This window comes from Quercus robur, chromosome 6, assembly GCF_932294415.1.
Source record: "Quercus robur chromosome 6, dhQueRobu3.1, whole genome shotgun sequence".
Lineage (NCBI taxonomy): Eukaryota > Viridiplantae > Streptophyta > Magnoliopsida > Fagales > Fagaceae > Quercus > Quercus robur.
The window spans coordinates 5,758,788-5,777,954 of record NC_065539.1 but is presented as its reverse complement, the minus strand read 5'-3'; the positions used below and the strand labels follow the sequence as shown (position 1 = coordinate 5,777,954).

Below are 19,167 nucleotides of genomic sequence, written 5' to 3'. Positions count from 1 at the left end.
TTCACAAACCCAACTGGGTTATTAAAACCCAACCGGGTCACACGGTTTACTTAGAACCCGCCAGGGTTCACCAGTTTTGACTAGATCTTATATGTACAGTGGTGTGTGCTTTTGTTGTTGTAGGTGCTTTTCATTCTTCCTTGTGGTTGAAAAATATGATGCGGGAAAGTTTCAATCAGGCCATTCTTATCTTTGGAATATATATCCTCTCGAATATAAAATTATAAATCCTTGCACCATTTGTTTGTATTACTTTATGTTTTACCAATTATAATTTATTATGTATAATTTTTTTTTTTCATTTTAAACTTTAATTATTTTATAAAGAAAATAAAATCAATAAATGATAAATTGTGATTGATAGAATATAAAGTGATACACAAAAAATAATAAAAAAAATTTGTATAATTGTTATCTTGGTAGTAAAGTTTTATCACTACATATAAAGATAGTCAAATTTACAAAAAAAAGGCATGGGTCATCTTTCTTTTTCAAGGAAATTCTAAGTAAGTATTGCCTCGTATTAGACTACGGGCTTCCCTTTAATATACCCTAGTCAAATCCTTAGGATGCACTGAAACCATAGTTATTAAATTTGGGCCGGACGTTGGCCCGATGTATGAGCCGGGTCATTGGGTCACTGATTCAATCAGCGGGTCAACAATCGAACTGCGTGGTCAAATATATTGATTTTAAAAATTAAATATATATATATATATATATATATATATATATAAACAAAAGAGGAAATTTTTTTTTACAGACTTAAACTTAAAGAAATAAACAAATAAAGCCCAAAAAATATAAACAAAAGAAGAGAAAAGAAAAAGTTTTAAGTAATAAATTATATACATATATTGATATACTCATACCTACGTGCTAATTGGCTTCGTGAAATTGAAAAGTGTATTTATTTATTAAATTTTTCTCTTATTTAAACTACTATATTATCACATATTAAACAAAAAAAAAAAAGTTAATGAAATTGACCTACTAATATAATTTTACACAATTCACAAACCCAACTGGGTTATTAAAACCCAGTCGGGTCACACGGTTTACTTAGAACCCGCTAGGTTTCACCAGTTTTGACTGGATCTTATGCACATCTGATCCAATTGATAACTCAAACCGGTCTATGTGCCTGGTCACCGGATTACCGGTCCAACTAGCCGGGCCAAGTTGGGTTTAATAACACTGACTGAAACATTTAATAACTTTTTTTTAATTTTGTTTTTTGTTTTAAATATGAAATTTTATCATTATTGTTACCACTAACAGATATTTAATTATTTATCATGATTGTGTTTAAATATATGCAAGTATGTAATTATATATTTTAGTTTTAGGTGTTTGTTATGATTATGTTTGTACGTGAAATAATATATTATTATCCTACTATTTAAAGAAAATATGAAATATTAAAATTCTAAATATAAGTAGGTTTTAATTATTTAGCTCAACTAGTAAAGTTTTTTGTTCTCAAATAAGAGAACTGGAGTTCGACTAACTTGACTACACCATAATATTATGCCATATAAATTATTGAGCCTTACAATTTTACACGTCATTATTCTAATATATATTTTTGAATTGAGTTTAAATTATATTCTATAAGTAAACTTTCCAAACAATCTTTTTTTTTTTGATGAACAAAAAGGGGGGGGGGGGGGGCCACCATATGTGACTTACCCCCCAGGGCGTGACCTAATAGGGGCACCCCCCCGCTAGAGAATGTTGGATTGAGCCATAGCTACTGTGACCGCGACGCCATAGACCTCACCCTAGCACCCCAAGAGAGCCAGAGTGTGGGGCGCATTGCATGCCATAAATCCCCCCCCACATGGTACCCGCCACGACTCGAACATGGGACCATGAGCATGCACGCGGGATCCCACACCGCTGGGCCACCCCTCCTGGGGCAACTTTCCAAACAATCTTAAAACACCATATATTCTTTAAATAATAAAATATAAATATATAATTCTATATATAAATACAAATTGAAAATAACAATGATCAAATTGATTATTACCAAAATATAAGAACTAATTTGGTTTTTTTTTTTTCTTAAAGAAATTATATGTATAATATATTTATTATATTTTTTTTTACCACATATGAACGATGACACACAAGGTCATCACTAAAAGATGACTATTATATATATAACGACGATAGTTGTGCTGCTATAAAATTAATTGTCAACATTAAAAGTTTAATTCCTACTACTTTTCAAAAGTGGGAAAAAATTCCCTCTATAGTCAATGTGTGCTATGGAGGAAATGTGTGCTTAATAGTGATGCTTTTTTGGTCATCGCTGAAAATTTGGTTGCTAAAGGCCAAAATTCTTAAAATGTCAATCGAACCTTATATATATATATATATATATATATATATATATATTACACAATAACTTATAATAATACTAATCATAATGTTTATCAATTATTTAATTCTTTTTTTTTTAATAGAATCTCTTTTTTTTTTTTTTTAATTTCAATTGACTTAATTCAAATCATGAAGTCTTTTGTCCTTACAAGACAATTAATTGAATCCTTCAACGTTAAAAGTAGGGGTGGTAAAATTGGACACAACCTACGAACCCGACACGACACGATATAAAATTAGCAGGTTATGAGTTGAGGTTTAAGGGTTCGTGTCATATTCGGATTGACATGGCTGACCCATTTAATAAACGGGTTGGGTTAGTGTTGAGCATATAGAACCCTTTTGACCCTTTTAATTAAATGACATTTTACCAATATACCCTTCAAACTCTAGGTATATAGACTTATTAGTTGTTGTGGCTTTTTTTTTTTTTTTGACATATTGTGATTATTATTTGTGATATTGTGATATGCTTTGGTTTCAAATGATTATTTGTTATGCAATTACTTATTAGTTCTGAATTTTATATTATAAAAATTTTATTTGTTTGTTTTTTCATAATTTTTTTTTTTTTTCATTTTGATAAAATCTGATAAATAGGTCAACACGATTGACTTGTTTAATAAATAGGTCGTGTTAGGGTTGAGGAATCTTGACCCGTTTAATAAACATGTTGGGTTAGTGTTGACCTATATCGTCGAATACTCATGAGTTGACATGACACAAACCTAACAGCAGTGACAGCTCCAAGAATTTTGTTTAGGGGGTTCATTAAAAAATTTTAATAAAAAAAAACTTGAATATATAGAGTTACTGACCCCAAAAAAAAAAAAAATATTAATACATGAAGTTTTACAATTTCCTTCTACAAGTATTCAAATTTTGAATTATGAGTATCTATTGCCAATGTAGGTAGGTGTGAGCCTACAATCATTTTATTTTGTTAAGTTTATCTAACATTTTTATTTTTATGCAATTTTTATTATCTATTTGTTATTGTTTTTATAAAAATATTTTAAACTAAATGACTAAACTAAACTCATTGGTTTTGTATTAATTATTGACACACACAACCACACTCATTCATACATAAAATTATACACTAATGTCTACTTCACCAATTAAATGCTTGGACAATTACTAACTTTACAATTTTTTTTCTTTAAATTTTACTAACTTTATAACAAAAAGTTATTATATCATGATAACAATACACACACATGTAACAAACCATCTATATTTCCTAATTATTAAATTATATAAATTTATATTATATTTATATTGTACACACAAACATCCACACATATAATAATTCACACAAATAACATTATAACAAAAAGTAATGCACACAATTAATATTAGACACACTCACACACATAATATAAATTTATAAAAAATAGTGACACTTACAATTCACAAACACTTACTATTTATTCTTAGAGCTGGAAATACTTATAATAAAAATGTGCAAAATTTAAATCAAGGTATGCAAAAATACTTTTAAGAAAAAATTATAGTATTAAACTAACAAAAAAAAAATATTTTATATATATAATTTTTTTTTTTTTTGAAGTCAGGGGGTTCATTTGAACCATTAAGAATAATGTAGCGCCGCCCCTACTAACGCGTAAATACGAATTGCCACCCCAAGTTACAAGCTTCCTTGTCAACCACTGTGACTGTGATTGGATCACATTCATGATTCACATGCATGATGCATGCCTTTCCTAGAAGTGGGTACGATTGATTTGTGTAACTGTGTTGGTTGAGAATCCAACTTTCAAATGATCAGAAATGTCGTAGTTAGTTACCAAAAAGCCATACAGACTAGTCTTTAAAAATACCCGGTTTAGTCTACACGAAAGTCTTTTTGGTCTTGGCAAATCCAGAAGTCTTTTGGTCAAGCCTCATTTTTTTTTTCTTCTCTTACCGCGTTTACACACTCTCATTCTTCAGCTAGTACCAACTCAAAAGCAACATCATGACCTCAAAAAAAATATATATATATATTCATATCATAAGATTAGGATATCAAAGCCCAAATAATTTCTTTATAATTGTCTACGTACGGCGTAGCCTTTTTTCTTTCAGATTTCTCTAGAAGAAATGGGCCTCTTATTAAGCTAAATTAGTATGCAACCTATGCATTTAAAAATAATCATAATTACATATATATATATATATATATATATATATATATATATATATGGGACCAGAGAATTTGTGATCCGGCCCACTTTCCATTAGGGCCCAAGGCCCACGCCGAGGAGAGGTGTTGCCGAGGACATGCAACGAAAGTCCAAATGGCTTAGAGATATAGCCGAGGACGATCCTGTCCTCGGCGTCCCAAAACCTAGAAGTAAGGAACGACACGCCATCAAAGGCAGCCACCAGAGCGCTCCTAGAAGAAAGGGCGAGTACATTGTAGGAGCAGTTCAAGGAAAACTGTCACCTCCGCATTGAATGCGTCAACAAACGTCCTGGCCGCCTTAATGGGGAAAGGACCCCTGAACAGTGTGGCGACAAAGAACAAGGGAAAGGCTGCCATTACTGTAATTAAGTACTCTGCGCCTAACAGAGCCATGCTCTTCAGATTTTACAACCACCCCCAACCACTTTGGCTATGGGCTGATAAGACAAGTATCCGCCCTATAAAACTAAACCTACACGTGGACGTTCGAGGGAGGGGAAAAGCTAGTATAAAAGGAAAATGATGTATCGTCTCTAGAGGAGGAAAAACCTAGCACAAAAGGGGTAATAAGAATATTAAACTCCTCGGACAAGGGCCAAGAACCAGAGCCACTCAGGCCATGCCGAGGAGAACGTCTTCTTGGATACGTTCAGTTCACCCTTGTGCGATCATCTTGAACACCAGAACTAACGACTGTCCGTTCACCAAGGCCTAGCCTTTTAGCCCACTCTCTACAAATTTATTGTTTGAGCCTTTAACGTTCGAACCCAATATCAATTTGGTGTTTGGGCCTTTAACGTTCGAACCCAATACCAATTTGGGATCGATACAAATTGAGTCCCTACAATTGGCGCCATCTGTGGGAAGGCTTGTGCGTTGGCGCAGGTGGCGGTTAGTCATGGTGGAATCAAGCCCCTGTCAACAAGGGTCTCTCAAAAGAAATAGTTTTGGCGGTGGTGCAAACTATGTGAAAGCCTCTCCATCATTTCCAGCAACACACGGTTGTTGCCCTAACTCAGTTCCCACTCAGGGCTACACTTCGAAGCGCCAGTGGCACGGGCAGTTCTAGGGGCTTCTAACGTAAAGTTTATGCCACACACATATGCCGAGGGGCTAATCCTCGCGGTACATGAAAGTATAAGTTTTGGATAGAACCAAGGTCTTGCATAGTCCTCGGACTCAAACCTATGGGGAAACCAACTACTTCAAAAAATATAAGTTTTGGATAGAACCAAGGTCTTGCATGGTCCTCAGACTCAAACCTATGGGGAAACCAACTACTTTAAGAGAATATAAGTTTTTGATGGAACTAAGGTCTTGCATGGTCCTCGAACTCAAACCTATGGGGAAATCAACTACTTTAAGAAAATATAAGTTTTGGACAAAACCAAAGTCTTGCATGGTCCTCGGACTCAAACCTATGGGGAAACCAACTACTTTAAGAAAATATAAGTTTTGGACAGAACCAAGGTCTTGCATGGTTCTCAGACTCAAACCTATGGGGAAACCGACTACTTCAAAAAGAAAGTGCTAGATAGAACCAAGGTCTTGCATGGTCCTCGGACTCAAACCTATGGGGAAACCGACTACTTCAAAAGGAAAATGCTAGACAGAACCAAAGTCTTGCATGGTCCTCGGACCCAAACCTACGAGAAACTAACTACATTAAGAAAGGCTTAAGTCCTAGACAGAATGGAAATCTCGCACGGTCCTCGGACCACCAGCTCTAAGGAAACTAACACAACCGAGTGTTTAAACCCGGTACAGTCATACCTCGGTCCTCAAACCGGATGCCCAAAACAAGTTAAGGCTATGAATATCGTCTGAAACATGGCAAAGCATCCTAGTGCCCAACGACCCCCTCGGATGGTTCATCTTAGGTTACACGTCCTCAGGTGATCATCCCCTATGCAATACAGAACATTCAGCTATTATCCCGGTTAATCTCATATGGTTAACCTACTTAAAGTCAGCATTGTTGTGCCCGTCAGTTTTAATAAGTTAAAAGTGATAACTCTTTGTTAACAAGGGCATCGGCTCTAAGTATTATTCGAAAGAAAAGGATATCAGCACATCCATTCACAAAATAATTATTGCGGAAAAGAAAGAGCATGCAAAATGGAATAAAGTCATCTTTTTTTAGACAAAGAAGTAGTACAACATACAAAAAAGGGGCTTAAGACAAGCCTATATTAGAAGCTAACTACAGAAACAAAAAAAAAAAAAAAAACAAAAAACAAAAACAAAAAAAAGGGATACATGGGAACGATAGATCCTTCAATTTTTGCTTTAACAGCGATTAAGCGAGTCTGGATGGCCCTAGTGATGGAAGAGAAGAAGAAGCAGAGTCATCTGGTCCACAACCTTACTCTAGCGGCGACTGAGCGAGTATGGGTGGCACCAGTGATGGAAGAGAAGAAGAATCAGAGGCACCTAGGTGGCACCAATGATGGAAGAGAGGAAGAAGCGGGGATGCCAAATCCCCATACCAACTCTAACCGCAATCGAGCAAGCATCGTATTAGCAGCAATCGAGTGAGAATGGATTGTACCGACGATGAGAAATCTCAGTGCTATCGCATCAAAAATCTGATGCGACCTCCACCTGCTTCGGATTTTGGCTGAAGGAAGAAGAGGCTCCTTTCTTCCCTTATCGAGGGGAAGAAATGTCTTGAGTCTTTGTCTCCCTTGCCCTGACCGGGCCATTTTGGATCTCGAAGATACCCAAGGCTTCTGAAGAGGGTGTGGTCCCTTTACCCTTATCCTGGCCTTAACTATATCACCCCCTAAGGCTCAGTCACACTGGTAGTGGGGACTTTGGGCACAATTGAAGGGTTAGGAATTTGAAAAGCTTAAAGGGTTTGCATATAAAGGAAATGACCTCCCGTCGTGCTTCTTACATAGGGGGTAAGCCTGGTGGCATTTAATCTGTGTAAATCTCCAAGAAAAACTGCAAACGAGATAAGTCCCGCTCAATTCCTAAAGCAGTCTTCAGCCGTTGGATTTGCGTCACCTCATAAAGAGACCTTATTAAAGGTGCGTCTCGTGTACCGAAACGGCAGGAACGCGGCGTGGGTAAACTAAAAGAATGTCTCACAACCAAGAGCGTGTCCCAGGCAAACGAAAAGACTCTGGCATTGATGAAGGACAAGACTTGGCAAGCCATGACATAGGCCTGATGTCACCAAAACCCTCCTCTTCGTCCAAGGAGCTGGACAGTAGGATTTTTAGGGGCTATTGTGGAACCAGAGAATTTGTGATCTCGGCCCACTTTCCATTAGGGCCCAAGGCCCACGCCGAGGAGAGGTGTTGTTGAAGACATGCAACAAAAGTCCAAATGGCTTAAAGATATAGCCGAGGACGATCCTGTCCTCGGCGTCCCAAAACCTAGAAGGAAGGAACGGCACGCCATCAAAGTCAGCCACCAGAGCGCTCCTAGAAGAAAGGGTTAGTACATTGTAGGAGCAGTTCAAGGAAAACTGTCACCTCCGCATTGAATGCGCCAACAAACATCCTGACCGCCTTAATGGGGAAAGGATCCCTGAATAGTGTAGCGACAAAGAACAAGAGAAAGGCTGCCATTATTGCAATTAAGTACTCTGCGCCTGACAGAGCCATGCTCTTCAGTTTTTACAACCACCCCCAACCACTTTGGATATGGGCTGATAAGACAAGTATCTGCCCTATAAAGCTAAACCTACACGTGGACGTTCGAGGGAGGGGAAAAACTAGTATAAAAGGAAAATGATGTATCGTCTCTAGAGGAGGAAAAACCTAGCACAAAAGGGGTAATAAGAATATTAAACTCCTCAGACGAGGGCCAAGAACCAGAGCCACCTAGGCCGTGCCGAGGAGAACGTTTTCTTAGATACGCTCAGTTCACCCCTGTGCGATCATCGTGAACACCATAACTAACAACTGTCCGTTCACCAAGGCCTAGCCTTTTAGCTTACTCTCTACAAATTTATTGTTTGGGCCTTTAACGTTCGAACCCAATATCAATTTGGTGTTTGGGCCTTTAACGTTCGAACTCAATACCAATTTGGGATCGATACAAATTGAGTCCCTACAATATATATATATATAATTCATCAAAATTGAACTCCAATTAAAATTTAATTTAGAATCTAATTGAATTTAAACGCTTTGATTTTTGCACCTAATAATTCACTTGACAAAAAAATTATAAAATTAAATGAGACACGTGGCACAAAATTAAATTCTAATTTAGAATTTAATTAGATTTCTCTTAGTTTTGGCTATTAATATATTCTAGTGTATAACCCGTGCATATGCATGGTACAATTAAAAAAAATTACAATTACATATATATATATATATATATGGATTCAAATTATTCTCTCTCTCTCTCTCTCTCTCTCTCTCTCTCTTTTTAATTTCTTTTAGATATACACATGAGTTTTTTTTTTATTGATTTTTTAATGATTTATTTATATTAGACATTTCTTCTTTTGCACCTCATTAACTCACTTAGAAAAAAAAAAATTAAAAAACCCAAATAGGACACGTGGTGCAAAATTAGACAACAATTGGAATCCAATTTAAAATATAATTGAATTTTCTCTCAACTTTACCTATTATTATATATATAGATATAGATTACTGACTTGACTTCACTTAATGAAATAGGCTTCATGGTCTATGGGCTTCACTTCAAAGATAACGTTACACAATCCATATTAATTTTCTCATCTTGTAATTGGGATTTACGACCTATTTAAGCATCTTCTACACAAATTGGGCTCATAGCCCATACTCTCTCTGCACATATGGGCTCATAGCCCAGTTTGTCTCTCTCTTTCCGGGTTGGGTCCCACAACTCAAAGCTTTTTTTTATTCAACTAATTATGTAGCTCAATTGATCCAATGGAAATATCAGTTTAAATCTCTACTCGAACTATAAAATATATATAAGGAGTAATAATTTTGAATAAAATCCTAGACAGGAGTTGCCCTCCAAACTAGTCAGTAAAGAAACATGGCACTTAACAGAATCTGCTACCTGATGCTCTAATTCAATAGTGAAGTATTTTCTGCTTTCCCTCCACCTTGAAAAGAAAAGCAATTCTAGAGAGAATATCTGGAATCCAAAGAAAGGAATTTGTAGTATTGATTAATTAAAATAGATTACAAAGGATTTAAAATATTTATGCAAACATTAAAATCTAACAAACTCTAACAAAATGACGCTAAACGCTTAACAGATTTTCTAATGGTCCAATAGGTTAGGAACACGTGTCTTCTATTCTAACTAACTCTGCCACTAACTGATACTATAAGCTGCAAGTCGTTTCAAGTCTCAATACCAAACTATAAGTCGTTCTGGTCTTCTTATTTTGTTGAACAATCTGATCTTGCTACTGATGATCTTCTATCTTTACACACTTTGAATGGGGTTTGGAATAATAATAATAAATTTTTTTTTTAAAGTGCGTCAATACAACTTTACCCCACCACAATGTAATTAAAAATTTTAATAAAAAATAACCCTTCTAATAAGCCTACCACTAACAATAAATTATGACCTTATCAAAATAAATAAAATATGACATAAATCATATAATTAGGCAAATTGAATTTGTCAATGTATAATTTAAAAAGATGAATGAAGAGCATCCACAACAGTAGCAATTTAGCTCCACTAAAAGTTACTTTATCTATTTTACCTACACACATGCTACAGCAATGGATCTATTTTAGCTTTCAACACAATAAAATAATATATTCATCACAATAAAATAATATTTCTATTACAATAAAATAATAATATTTCTACTATAATAAAATAATATATCACCACCACCACACAGCATAAACATCCTCCACCACCACCACACAGCACAAACATCCTCCTCCACCACCACCACCACCAGTCCATAGCAGAGAAAAAAAAAAAAAAAAAACCCAAATCAAGGCTCAAGCAAACGACGCGTAGTTCGCTTCTCCGTTGTTCCCAGTTCGAGTTCGAAGACCTCTTCCAATCCCTAGTTTCTCGGTTCCCTTCCGTCAATTCCTTGGAATTCATCGCTCCGGCGCTCAGTTTCGTCGGCGGTTTCGCTCTCCACCACCACTCCAAGGATCGGCTGAGACATCGAGGCGATTCCGATGTCGGGGAGTGGATTCTCTTCACCAGTTTGACACCGTTTAGTTGGTTCGTGTTCTTGCGATGCCCTTCGGTGTCGTTCGCTGGAGGCGAGGACGTGAACGAGAGGCTGGTGAAGGAGGACAGGCATTTCATGAGGTTGAACAAAGGAAGAATGGTGGTGAGGAGCGACAGCGACGGCGTGGGCTGGGACGGCTGAGACAGAGAGCTGAAGAGAGATGAGAGCTGGGAGATGAAAGCTTGAGAGAGATGAGAGCTGGAGAGAACTGAGAGTCCACGGTGAGAGAATAAAATAATGAAAAAAATAAAATGAGTTTTTATTATTTTAATCGAGAGTTCGATTAAAATTTTTTTTTTTTTTTTTTAGATGAGTGCTACAGTGCACATCTATAGATAGATGTGTACTATAACAAATCAACTAAATTTTATGGGTTTGGCTCCACTACTGCAAGCCTTTTTTGCTATATTAGTGGAGCTAAAATAGCATTATAATTTTTTAGCTCCACTGCTGCAAATGCTCAAAGTGAGTGATAACTATGAGTAAAATATAATGAACACAATAGTTTTTACTAGCCTACAATTTTCATTCACAATCAAACCGGAGACGTAGCCGACAAATCTACGGGTCCCCCAACCTTTACATATCATTTTAAGTGAAAGGCCACAGTTAACAAAAACTGACGTTTCTAACAATATCACATGACGTAGTTATATACTTATTTGCATATATTTAAAGGTCCTAAAAAGATCATTGGGATTGCTGGAAAATTATTAAAAACTATGCAAATTTTTAATTATTACTTGAAAAAATTAAAGATTAAATTATTGCTAATAGTAAAATTATAATACATATGACTTTTTGGTCTTCAACAAATTATAGACATTTGTCAGAGGTTGTATTGTCAAACTAAAGCAGCTTGCTCTAATTTTTAATCAACCACTGGAAATAATTTATTGATGAAGATGATCATAAAGAATTTAACTTAACTACAAGTGGGTACGATTGATTTGTGTAACTGTGTTGGTTGAGAATCCCACTTTCAAATGATCAGAAATGTCGTTGTTAGTTACCAAAAAGCCATTTAGACTAGTCTTTAACAATACATGGTTTAGTCTACACGAAAGTCTTTTGGTCTTGGCAAATCCAGAAGTCACTGTTTGTGCTTCAAGGCTTCAAGCCTTTTTTTTTTTTTTTTTTTTTTTACCGCGTTTACACACTCTCTTTCTTCAGGTAGTACCGACTACCAACTCAAAAGCAACATCATGACCTCAAAAAAAAAAAAAAAAAAAAATCATATCATAAGATTAGGATATCAAAGCCCAAATAATTTCTTTATAATTGTCTACGTACGGGGTAGCCTTTTTTCTTTCGAATTTCTCTAGAAGAAATGGGCCTCTTATTAAGCTAAATTACTTGACTTCACTTCACTTAACGTGATAGGCTTTATGGTCTATGGGCTTCACTTCAAAGATAACGTTACACAATCCATACAAATTTTCTCATCTTATAGTTGGTATTTATGACCTATTTAAGCATCTTCTACACAAATTGGGCTCATAGCCCAGGTTGTCTCTCTCTTTCCGGGTTGGGTCCCACAACTCAAAGCTTTTTTTTATTCAACTAATTATGTAGCTCAATTGGTCCAATGAAAATATCAGTTTAAGGATATGTTTGAATACCGCTTATTTTGTTGAAAATTGAAAACTGAAAACACTGTAACAAAATTTTTAAATGTGTGAATAATGTTGTGTCCCATTTTTAATGAAAGTTTTATTAAAAAAAAGATTTGTAGGTCCCGTGAACAGTACATGGGACCCACTAGAAAAGAAAAAAAAACGCTCGTGCACGTTCTCAAAAAAAAAAGAAAGTAAAATGCTGAAATGCAAACGCAGGTCTATTTCAGCTGTACCCAAACGGGTACTAAATCTCTACTCGAACTTTAAAAAAAAAAAAAAAAAAAAAAAAGAGTAATAATTTTAAATAAAATCCTAGACAAGAGTTGCCCTCCAAACTAGTCAGGAAAGAAACATGGCACTTAACAGAATCCACTAGATGCTCTAATTCAATAGTGAAGTGTGAGGCCAGAAAATTTATGATCGCGACCCACTTTACATTAGGGCCCAAGGCCCGAGCCGAGGAGAGGCATCACCGAGGACATACAATGAAATTCCAAATGGCTTAGGGATATAGCCGAGGACGATTTTGTCCTCGGCATCCCAGAGTGCTCCTAAAAGAAAGGGCGAGCACAGTGTAGGAGCGGCCCAAGTAAAAGATTGCCATTACTACAATTAAATACTCTGCGCCTGACAGAGCCATACTTTTCAGCTTTTACAATCACCCCCAACCACTTTGGGTATGGGCTGATAGGACAAGTATCAGCCCTAGAAAGCTGAACCTACACGTGAACGTTGGAGGGAGGGTAAAGGCTAGTATAAAAAGAGAAGTAAGCAATCCAGAAAAGAGGCTGGGAAAAAAGGCCAAGAACCAAAGCCTCCCAGGCCATGCCGAGGAGAAAGACTTCTAGGGCAAACATGGTTCACCTCTGTATGAACATCGTGACCAACCACTATCCGGTAACCAAGGCCTAGCCTTTCAGCCCATGCTCTACAAATTTTATTGTTTGGGCCTTTAACGTACGAACCCAATATCAATTTGGGATCGTTACAAATTGAGTCCTTACAATTGGCGCCGTCTGTGGGAAAGGCTTGTGCATTGGCACAGGTGATGGATCGAGCTCCTATCAAGCAGGGGCCTGAGAAAGCCCCTCCGTCATTTCCAGCAACACGCTATTGTTGTCCTAATATAAAGTTCCACTAGGGGCTACGCTTCGAAGCATCGGTGGCACGGTCAGTTCTAGGGGCTTCCAACATCAAGTCAACGCCCCACACCTTGGCCAATGGGCCAGTCCTCGAAACTTAAAGAAAATCTAAGTTTTGGACAGAACCAAGGTATTGCATGGTCCTCGGACTCAAACCTATGGGGAAACCAACTACTTAAAAAAAATCTAAGTTTTGGACAAAACCAAGGTATTGCATGGTCCTCGGACTCAAACCTATGGGGAAACCAACTACTTAAATAGAATCTAAATTTTGGACAGAACCAAGGTATTGCATAGTCCTCGGACTCAAGCCTATAGGGAAACCAACTACTTAAAGAAAATCTAAGTTTTGAACAGAATCAAGGTATTGCATGGTCCTTGGACTCAGACCTATGGTGAGATTAGTCATTAGAAAATGGATTAAGTCCTAGACAGAATGGAAATCCCACCCTATCATCGGATCCCCAGTTCTAAGGAAACTAATGCAAACGAGTGTTTAGGCCCGGTACAGTCATACCTCGGTCCTCAGACCGGATACCAAAAATGGTTAAGGCTATGAATGCTGTCAGGAACATGGCAAAGCACCCTAGTACTCGGCGACCCTCTCGGATAGTTCATTTTGTGTTACCCTTCCTCAGATGATCACCTCGTATGCAATACAGAGCACTCAGCTGTTATCACGGTTAGTCTTATATGTATAACCTTCTTCAAGTTGGCATTATTGTGCCTGTTAGTCTCAATAAGTTTAAAATAATAGCTTTTTGTTAACAAGGGTTTCGGCCCTAAGTATCATTCAAAAAAAAAAAACCCAGCACATTCATTTACAAAATAACTATTGCAGAAAAGAAAGAATACGTAGAATAAAATAAAGTCATCTTTTATTAAAACAAAGAAATAGTACAGCATACAATGAGGGGCTTAAGCAAGTCTATATCAGAAGCTAACTACAGAAGCAAAAAGAAAAGAAAAAAGAAAAAAGATACAAGGGAATGATAAATCCTTTAAAATTCTGCTCTAGTAGCGACTAAGCATGTCAAGATGGCCCCATTGATGGAAGGGGAGAAAAAGCAGAAGCACCAAGATGCCCCCAGTGATGGAAGAGAAGAAAAAGCGGAGGCAAAAGGGGACACCAGCGAAGGAAGAGAGGAGGAAGCAGGGATGCCTAGTCCCCGTACCAACTCTGACTCCCATCAGGCAAGTGCCATATTAGCAGCGCTCGAGAGAGAGCAGATGGTATCGACGATGAGAAACCCCAATGCTATCGCACCAAAAATCTGATGCGACCAACACCTGCTTCGGATTTTGGCTGAAGGAAGAAGAGGCTTCTTTCCCGCCTTATCAAGGGGGAGAAATATCTTGAGTCTCTGTCTCCCTTGCCTTGACCGGGCCATCTTGAGTCTCGGAGAGACCTAGTGCTTCTGGAGAGGGTGTGGTCCCTTCACCCCCATCTTTGCCTTAACCATATCACTCCCTAAGGCTTAATCACACTGGTAGTGAGTACTTTGAGCACAACTGGAGGTTTAGGGATTTGAAAAGATTGAGGGGTCTGTACGTAAAGGAAATGACCTCCTATCTTGCTTTTTATATGGAAGGCAAGTCTGGTGGCATTTAATCTGTACAGATTTTCAAGAAAAGCTACAAACGGGATAAGTCCCACCCAACTCCCAACGCCATCTTCAACCGTTGGATTTACGTTGCCTCATAAAGGGAACTTATTAAAGATCCACCTCGTGCACCGAAACGGCAAGAACGCGGCGTGAGTAAAGCTAAGGGAATGTCTCATAACCAGGAACATTTCCCAGGCAAATGAAGAGACACCGACATTGATGGAGGACAAAGTTGGGCAAGCCGTGATATAGGCCCGACAACATCAAAACCCTCCTCTTCGACCAAGGGGTCAGACAGCAGGATTTTGAGGTGCTATTGTGGGGCCAGAGAATTTATGACCCCGGCCCACTTTACATTAGGGCCCAAGGCTCGAGCCGAGGAAAGGCATTGCCGAAGACATATAATGAAAGTCCAAATGGCTTAGGGATATAGCCAAGGATGATTTTGTCCTCAGCATCCCAGAGTGCTCCTAAAAGAAAGGGCGAGCACAGTGTAGGAGCGGCCCAAGTAAAAGGCTGTCATTACTGCAATTAAATACTCTGCGCCTGACAGAGCCATGTTTTTCAGCTTTTACAACCACCCCCAACCACTTTGGGTATGAGCTGATAGGACAAGTATCAGCCCTAGAAAGCTGAACCTACACGTAGTATCAGCACTAGAAAGCTGAACCTACACGTGGACGTTAGAGGGAGGGTAAAGGCTAGTATAAAAAGAGAAGTAAGCAATCCAGAAAAGAGGCTGGGAAAAAAGGCCAAGAACCAGAGTTTTTCAGGCCATGTCGAGGAGAAAGACTTCTAGGGCAAACATGGTTCACCTCTGTATGAACATCGTGACCAACCACTGTCCGGTGACCAAGGCCTAACCTTTCAGCCCACGCTCTACAAATTTTATTGTTTGGGCCTTTAACGTACGAATCCAATATCAATTTGGAATCGTTACAAATTGAGTCCTTACATGAAGTATTTTCTACTTTCCCTCCACCTTGAAAAGAAAAGCAATTCTAGAAAGAATTCTCGAGAGAATATCTAGAATCCAAAAAAAGGAATTTGTAGTATTGATTAATTAAAATAGATTACAAAGGATTTAAAATATTTATGCAAACATTAAAATCTAACAAACTCTAACAAAATGATGCTTAACAGATTTTCTAATGGTCCAATAGGTTAGGAACACATGTCTTCTATTCTAACTAACTCTGTCACTAACTGATACTATAAGCTGCAAGTCGTTTCAAGTCTCAATACCAAACTACAAGTCGTTTTGGTCTTCTTATTTTGTTTAACAATCTGAACTTGTTAGTTGCTACTGATGATCTTCTATCTTTACACACCTTCTTTAGTTATTCGAATGTTGAAGAAGGGGGTTTGGAATAATAATAATAATAATAATTTTTTTTTTTGAAGTGCATCAATACAACTTTACCCCCACCACAATGTAATTAAAAATATAATAAAAAAATAACCCTTCTAATAAGCCTACCACTAACAATAAATTATGACCTTATCAAAAAAATAATAATAATAAATTATGACATGAGTCATATAATTAGGCAAATTGAATTTGTCAATGTATAATTTAAAAGGATGAATAATTACATTTGAATTTATCAATATATAATTTAAAAAGATGAATTAACAAAGTGAGTGATAACTATGAGTAAAGTAGAATGAACTAGCCTACAATTTTCATTCACAATCAAACCGGAGACGTAGCCGACAAATCTTCGGGTCCCCCAGCCTTTACACCAAGCCGATGTAACGGCCACTTAACGGACGTGAAGAATCCCTTTGCGCTTCCTTCACCGCCCGTTAACTTACCGGAACCCCCAATAGAAACAAACGGCGGTGTGTATCTCAAGCTCTCTACTGCGCAGAAAACGACGTCGTAACTACTCGAGCGCCTGAGCTTTTGCTTCGTCACCTCCTCTGGCAATATCAGGGTGTACCTCTCCGTGTTAATCTCTACGCCGGGTTGACTCAGTGAGTGACCCGTCGAGTGCGACCTCAAGAATTTCCCCCTCGGTGGGTCGTCGTCGTCGCCGACGTTGATCACAACGTGGTCGTTTTGAACCCCACCAGTTTCCTGAGTCGACTCGGTTGATTCCACCGTTGTTGTAGTAGTAGCCGCAGTAGTAGTAGTAGTAGTATCATTCTTCGTAAGCTTAGCTCTGCAAACCGGACACGTCACGTGAGAAGCTAGCCAAGCGTCGATGCAATCGGGATGGAACGCGTGGCTGCACTTGGGCAACAAACGCAGCGTTTCGTGGTCTTCGAACTCGCCCAAGCACACCGCGCACTCGAGCGTTGTTGCTGTTACTTTCACGGTTCTGAGATTTTTGAACTCGAAGATCGGGAAGGCCTCGATCACGGCCCGGTCTAGGCCACAGTTACTAGACCGGTTCGCGGAATTGACTGGACCGGCGCCTGTGTCTACGCAATCAGTAAGGAAGATGCAAAAGAAAGCCACGAAGAAGGAAGCCCACACGATGAACACGATGATCAGCGCCGCGGGATGGTCAAAATTCACGTCGGCGGGCGGAATGACTGTTGAATTTGTGCCTGACTGTGCATTGGCACTGTGGTGAGGCAGCGAGAGGAGGAGTAGTAGTACTACTAGACAAGGAAAGGGAATGATCGGACGGCTGAGATTGATCTTGGGTCTCATTAGGAAATGGATTTTTCTCTTATTCTAAACTTTAGAATAAAGCAAAGAAACAAAGTGGCGGAGTTTCCTAGAAACGTAGAGGAACAAGAAACCGTTGTAGAGTGAGCGGGAAGAAAACGAAGTGGGGTGCTAGCTTCGTAGGGGTGGCTTTTGATGGAATTTTGCCACGTGGCATGGGCAATTATGATTCTTGAGGCTAATTGGGTTCTTCTTAGTTGGGTTGAAAAGCAATAGTGGAAGTGTTCTAATAAAATAACCATAAGCACTTTGTCTTTTTGGGATTTGGTATATGTGTTGAAGTCATTGACTAATTTGAAGGAATGAAAGGTATATATATTGAATGGAAGTTTGATACATGGTCTAGATTGAGCTAGAGTACCTGAGAGAGGAAAGCGACGTGTGCGATAAAAATTACTTTCAGGAGGTGGAATCTGGTTCTGTCTACATTTTAGACACACGGGTTTTTTGTGTGATTTCGACGGCGGCTTGGTAAACCATGGGCGCTGGTAGAGAGAGAGAGTCGTATAGGTGTTACTGTCAGAAAACCGGTTTCATTGTTTAGAGTTTATCTGGAATTATATTACTAGGGAATCCATTGTGAGAGTTGCTATCTTGTCTTGGCTGCTTGAACAGGAAAATGGTGGGGTTTTCTTTTGGAATTGCAAATCACTCATTTGATATCTATTGGTCAGAAATTAGAATAAGTTATCCACTTGTTGTGACAGGTTATTGAGTGAGTTGCTTGAGTTTTGCCAAATGAGGTTACAATGGGAATGTGTTGTGTACTTGTATTTTTACCTATTGCTTGATTAGTTGTTTGGAGATCATCTGGCAATAGGTGTTAAATCTATGTTTGGTCAACATGCAAATGGAGTTGTGGATTGATATCATGCGGGTGTTCATGTGTTGAAAAGGAACAAGTGATCATATGCAAGTTTATTGTCTATGCTGCTACTGTGAATATAGCATGTGTGGTTGCACAGAAATGTAAATAAAAACAAAACTGCAGGGAGAGACTGCTAAGAAACAGAAGAGGGGACTGCCGAGAGTGACTACAGATGAGATGATGCTAGACTGCAAGTTCAATTATTTTAGGACATAGACCTTATTGTCTATGCTGCTACTGTGTATAAAGCATGTTTGGTTGCACAGAAATGTAAATAAAAACAAAACTGCAGGGAGAGACTGCTAAGAGTTATTATAATGAAACAGAAGAGGGGACTGCCGAGAGTGACTACAGATGAGATGATGCTAGACTGCAAGTTCAATTATTATAGGACATGGACCTTACCTAGATTACATTAGTTTTTTAGTGAAAATAATCCAATCACCAACTTGATACATGTATAAGGTGTGACAGAGCGTCTTAAA

General features: G+C 38.1%; 1 protein-coding gene across 1 annotated transcript; it reads right to left on the bottom strand.

Annotated features, from left to right (window-relative positions):
• Positions 1-11,224: 11,224 nt before the first annotated feature.
• Positions 11,225-18,361, bottom strand: LOC126732446 (E3 ubiquitin-protein ligase ATL6-like). The gene is made up of 2 exons (XM_050435296.1): positions 16,809-18,361; positions 11,225-11,279 (listed from the first exon to the last, which is right to left on the bottom strand). Exon 1 carries the CDS (start codon positions 17,794-17,796, stop codon positions 16,828-16,830), a length of 969 nt encoding a protein of 322 aa, XP_050291253.1. The 5' UTR covers positions 17,797-18,361; the 3' UTR covers positions 11,225-11,279; positions 16,809-16,827.
• Positions 18,362-19,167: the final 806 nt, after the last annotated feature.